This window comes from Pinus tabuliformis, chromosome 2_1 (assembly GCF_031772625.1).
Source record: "Pinus tabuliformis cultivar Carrire ecotype Pingquan chromosome 2_1, CPIR1, whole genome shotgun sequence".
Lineage (NCBI taxonomy): Eukaryota > Viridiplantae > Streptophyta > Pinopsida > Pinales > Pinaceae > Pinus > Pinus tabuliformis.
In genome coordinates this window covers 75,161,393-75,167,186 of record NC_142299.1, presented here as the reverse complement: position 1 = coordinate 75,167,186, position 5,794 = coordinate 75,161,393, and the positions used below count along the sequence as shown (strand labels likewise).

The 5,794-nt window shown below is 36.3% G+C and overlaps 1 protein-coding gene across 1 annotated transcript; it reads left to right on the top strand.

The window, feature by feature from the left end:
* Nucleotides 1-1,014: 1,014 nt before the first annotated feature.
* Nucleotides 1,015-5,377, top strand: LOC149198853 (uncharacterized). The gene is made up of 6 exons (XM_089402186.1): nt 1,015-1,462; nt 2,736-2,832; nt 4,155-4,306; nt 4,461-4,533; nt 4,623-4,680; nt 4,974-5,377. Exons 1-5 carry the CDS (start codon nt 1,265-1,267, stop codon nt 4,637-4,639), a joined length of 537 nt encoding a protein of 178 aa, XP_089258312.1. The 5' UTR covers nt 1,015-1,264; the 3' UTR covers nt 4,640-4,680; nt 4,974-5,377.
* The last annotated feature ends 417 nt before the right edge of the window (nt 5,378-5,794 follow it).

Genomic DNA, 5,794 nt, shown 5'->3' with positions numbered 1-5,794 from the left:
AAAAGGAAAATTAAACTAACCTAGATCTATCTTAATTTTGGATTTACCAAGAGTTGAAATGGATCGGATCTATTGAGATGCAAACTTCTTTTAGAGTGAAAAAAGATTTGATCCCTTCTGAGAACCCATAGTATTTATGTGGAATATAGTCTATTTAAAAAGGAAAATTAAACCAACCTAGATCCATCTTAACTTTGGATTTACCAAGAGTTGAAATGGATCGGATCTATTGAAATGCAAACCTCTTTTAGAGTGAAAAGAGATTCGATCCTTTTGTGCGCTTGGTAGATCCGGAGTTAAGATGGATCTAGGTTGGTTAAGATACATTTTGTTTAAAAGTGATGGATTCAAACCGAAAGTGTGTGTAGATACTTAAAAATTATAATACTAATGATCAGAATTAACATGGTGAATTAAAAACTTTTTGGAGTAATTTGATTGAGATCCAAGATCAAACTTAATTGCCATTATAACAATAAGAGTATATCCAATAACTAATAAACCAAATATACCAAAAATTTATCCTCTTTAAACTTTATCACGAAAGACCAAAAATATTTACAACCACTTAATCCTTCCAAATAACTATTCAAAAACACAATTTAACCTTAAAAGAAACAAACTGCCCATCTAAAATTGAAAGTGGAGAAAAAAAAATTCACAGTGAAAAAAAAAATTCAATCGAGATGTTGTACCCGTAACGGAATGCCCAACTTCCATTCCACGTGGCAATTTTATTTTCACAATGATCTCTCCACCACATGGCAAAATCTTCAAATCCCTAGACATTGAGTAGACGTGGGAAGTTAGAATGCAGGGTAAATAGATAGACATGGGTTAGGAGCTATTAAACCTCCACACCAGATAATACTTATCCTGAATAATAGTACGATGAAAATTTGATGAACAGGTGGAGACTGAACATCGAAAAGTTGGAAACGAAAGAATGAATGAATCTTCTTATCTTGTGGGTCATGTCCATGCCCATGCCCAGTAAAGAAGTCAATAATGTTGTGTTGGGGTTAAGGGGAGAGAGGATTCTTGGAATTGAATTTGAATGAATTCCCTTCCATCCCACACGATGGACGATATATCCGGAATGGCCCAGCAACACAAGACAACTCAACTCAAAATCCGAGTGCATAAAGAAGCCTGCCCGTCCTCTATAAATACGTTTCCATGCACCCCAAAACTTGCATCCCCAATCCAATCCATCTCTTCATTGCATTTGCATGCTCTTCTTCTCTCTGTTGGTTAAATTGTGATGGAAGGTTCAGGCTCTGGTTCTGGAAGAAAGGTTAGGTCGACGACCACTTCTTCTCCTCCTCCTCCTTCATCAATTTGTGATCTGTTTGGAGGGGAGCGTTCGGCACGCGGGACAAGCGGAGGCCTGTTCGGGTCGTTGGGAAACTCCAACTCCAATTCCAGTTCTATCTTCACACGCCAAACACTTGAGGACGAGGTATTTGTCAACCCAATCTGGATGAATTATCGCCTGCAATTGGATAACAAATACTAGTTTATCCTCTTATGAATTTTTTACAAGTTTTCAAAAAAAAAATTATGGTTGCTTGGATTTGGTATATATGTTCTCTAGGAATTGAATTTAAGCATTTGAAGACTATAGTAGGCTGGATTTATAGAGGTTCGCTCGCGTTGTGATTAGTCGCGCTGTTTCCAGAACTCAAGACCTTTAATTCTCTAGAGAGCTCGCTCACCATGTTTCTTTTTTTGCCTTGAATTTTGATTATTATATGTGTCACAAGGATCCATGATTTTGCTTGTAATTTTAGGTCCTATTTATTGAAAATTATGGGAGAAGAAGGGACAGACCTGCACGCAGATGCTAATTAATGGGCGTTGACCTATAACCCTCCTTACTGGGAGTTGATTGCAGAATGCTTTGGGTCACTAGAATAGCTGTAGGTGAAATCATGAATTCATAAGCGTGTTGGACCTCTCAAGAACTCAGGGTGAGATATTGGTGGTGTTCTTGTAGACCTCATATGCAACCACAGTGAGATGGTGGATGTGGCATGCAGTGCAGGCCTCCCAAGCTGCTATGGTTCTACCTGCGCAGTCATGGTGAGAACATGGGTACCTAATAAGCACGGATTTGAATTTCAGCCATGAGTTTCACCAATCCAATCCTTATGGCCTTAGGGCAGATCTCAAAAATCAAATCTCAATGACATTGTTCTTTAATCAAATATCTATATCTATGGCGTTGGGGCAGGTCCTAAAATCAAATATGTATATCTATGGCCTTAGTACATGAGGAAGTTCCTGTTATACTTTGAATATGATGTTGTTGCTTATGCTGGAATGCATTTGTCACAGACCCTTTAGAGGTTTAGTCGAGTTTATGATAAATGTTGTGATTTCCCAACACATGCAAAGGTTCTTCTTCACATTGCAGAGCATTTTGGCTCTTCCAACGCCCCTCATCTGACACAATCACTTCTATTCTACGCTTTGCATTCTCATCTGCATGAGACCTACACGGCATTTTGACATAGCAACTGCACTATATTTGGGCGATTTAATTTTAATTGTCTTAATGGCATGGAGTATCTTGTAGACATACAGAGATTGGTTGGTATGTAAACAGAGATTGGTTGGTATGTAAAGCTTTCTTCATGGAGGTTTGCATTTAGCAGTCTGAGTAAAATCTCCCTATTTTGCCGGTTAATGATTTTTGAGTGGAAGCTAATTGAATCTTGATTCAATTGCAGACAGTGGGTAGCGAATCAACTAACCACAATGGAACTGGTGCACAAAGAAGTTCCAGTCTGGGGCATTTGGTTGCAAGAGCCAGTCAAGGTCTAAATGGTATGCAAATGTTTTGTTGTTGTTTCTAGGGCAATAAACATAGAGTTGTTTTCTCTGTTAAATTCATTTACAAGGAGGCTTCTTAGTTCCCATATTATTAAGCTACTTAGTACTTCTATTCTGAACTCAACGCTTACTTCATGTGTTAAGTCTGCTTCATGAGATGTCTGTCTCTATGTTCTTTTCTTACATTGAAATAATAGAGTAGATATCATCCTTCTAGTATTTTCACTGCCTTCTATTTAAAGTTAATAGCATAACACATAATTCATACCATGTCTCATGTTCAGTGCTACTTTTCTGAACATTTATGTGCTGGAAACAATAGATGCCAGAGGTTCTTAGGGTGGGAATGCTCCTTATGTTTGTTAGTTTTAGTTGTAATTGTACAAGATCCTGTGGCTTAGCTAAAGGTTAACTAATTTGGATGGACATGAGGTGCCCGTGTCTTGAGACATATAGGTGCCATCCAGTTAAAGCTAAACAATTAATGACTTCAACTGAAAGGTCCTTTTCTTTTATCTATTATGCAAGTACAGTAGCCTGTTCTACCAGGCATGTGTCATCACATAATATTTTTTTTTATCAACTATGAAATTACAGTAGCCTTTTCTACCAGGCATGTGTCATCGGATAATATTTGATCAGGGTTATGTCAAAATGTCGTTTATATCTAGTAAAAAGGCTTGGATCTTGTCAGATGTATTGTCAAGCCTAGTGGTTACTTGTTGAAAGGCTGTGAAGGACCAGATATTCATTACATTAGAATTGAACACTATCAAAGAAACGGTACTGCGTTATCTAATGTCTGTGATTGTTCAACATATTTTTCGTTTCCTTCTCTGATTGAAGCTGAGAAAATTTTAAGGATGAAAAATTATTTTAAACTTTATAAATCTTGGCAAATATCACTAGTGTCTAGTGTCTAATATAAAAACTATAAACTGTTTGTTCATATCTTTATTAAAATATATAAATTTCTAATTATTTTATAGGTAGAGTCTATATAATTTGGGCGATTTTTAGGGTAAAATAATTTTTTACTGTAAAATTTAGGCAAGTATTTTTAGAAGAAATGGAAATTAGCGAATCTTTTTTTTGGGAAAAATCATGAAAAGTTAGCCCACTTGTGAATATTAGCCCCTAAAATTTTCCATGGATTGAAATTATGTTCCTCAGAGTTAAATTAGCAGTGGTACTCATTTTCATCCACCAAATAGGCTCCAGACCCTTTCTCATGGGGCATATAAATGACTAGTTACAACTTTTTTTGCTTGTCATTCTAGTTTTCTTTTTCAAATTTTCTCATTGCATTTCTGCAGGCAGTAACTCACAAAAGGGTCAAGGTCATAGTGGAAGCCTTCATGGCAGGAATCAGAACGTTAATGATACTTTCCTCGGTTCTTCTTTGTACTATGGAGGGCCTGATCTGTGTTGTGATCCTTCTACTACAAAAACAGACAGCCTGCTTGGGGTGGGTACTCGATAGATACACTTATTTTAAAAAGACACCTAAATTATAATGCAATAATTTGTCTTCAGAAAAAGACTAGCTCTAGTGTACCAGTTTGTATCTGATCAGACATTGACTTGAAAATTTTAAATGCTTGTACAACTTTAAACAACAGATGAAAAAGGATAATACAGAGGATGACACAAACCCGTCCAATATGGGTGCTTCAAGAGGAAATTGGTGGGAAGGTATGATTTGAGATTTAGGTCAAATGGTGAAATTTTGTGGAACAAAACTCAGATGGATTCTCTTCTAACCCTGGCATTAACTGCAACAGGCTCCCTGTATTATTAAAAAGACTAGTCGGGATGGTTTACTTCCTGCAGCAATCACAGGTATATATGCAATTAAACCTACTGGCAAATCAGTGGTTGGGAAACTATTCACCAGATGTCTAGATTTGCTATTGTCTTTCTTCTCGTTGCATTAAGAAAATGGTAAACAGAACTGGAATGGCAATGTTGAGAATGTAATGCAGACAAAAGTATAGGCTAAATCCCAGTCTAGGAGCAGTGATATACTCTAAACGTTTGTGGTTTGCATTAACTTGGTTAAGTCATTGATGTATCCTGTCCTTCGTTCTTAGAATGATCAACTTTTATGTAAATAGTTATATGATTTTTTTCAGGTACAAATGATAATTACTTAGCCGCGGTCTCTGCTAATGGAAATAAAGACGGACTATCTAAAGTGATAAATCGAGGAGTGGTCAGACCATCAAGTAATGGTTATCTAGTTATATGCATTTGTTGTGTTTGGTGTGGGCTGCAGATTGTATGTTTTGTGTAATTGCCGCAATGGTCACACTGACAGCTGACCAAAAATTTGCGAGCTCTTGTATGGTTCAGTATGTATAGACTGAGGTTATGTATGTAAATAATGTAATGCTAGGGATCTGTCAGAGCTTATTATATGTGCTTTTCCTCTTCACCTTGTAATTTTGGCAATGCAATTATTACAATGGCGTACATTGCAATAGCATTGCTATACAATATGTCCAGAAATAAAAATGTTTTATTAAAGAATGTGCTATTAATTGTATCTGTTAAACCATGCATTGTAAACATTGGTATACCAAGTGATTTGTGTTGGAAACATTGTTAGACCAACTTACCTTATTTGCGTTACATCTTGCAGAGTATTCTCATTATGTTAGAACATTCCAAATAATGCTGCACTTGCATAATGCATTTGAGAGCTCAGAACAATTTTTAAGATATTATTACATGGTTATCAGCATCTATGAGTTATTAGAGGAGAATGAGAGCTTTGTGCTCATATAATTCTAGTGACAAGTTCTTAACAAACATCTGTCTCTTGATTTGATCTTGGGGAAAAGATTGCATCTATGAAAACTCATTATAAGAAAGACCGCATGAATTAAATCAAATACAAAAAGAAAAGGACACCTTGAGCCAGGAAAATAACAAACTCATTATAAGAAAGACC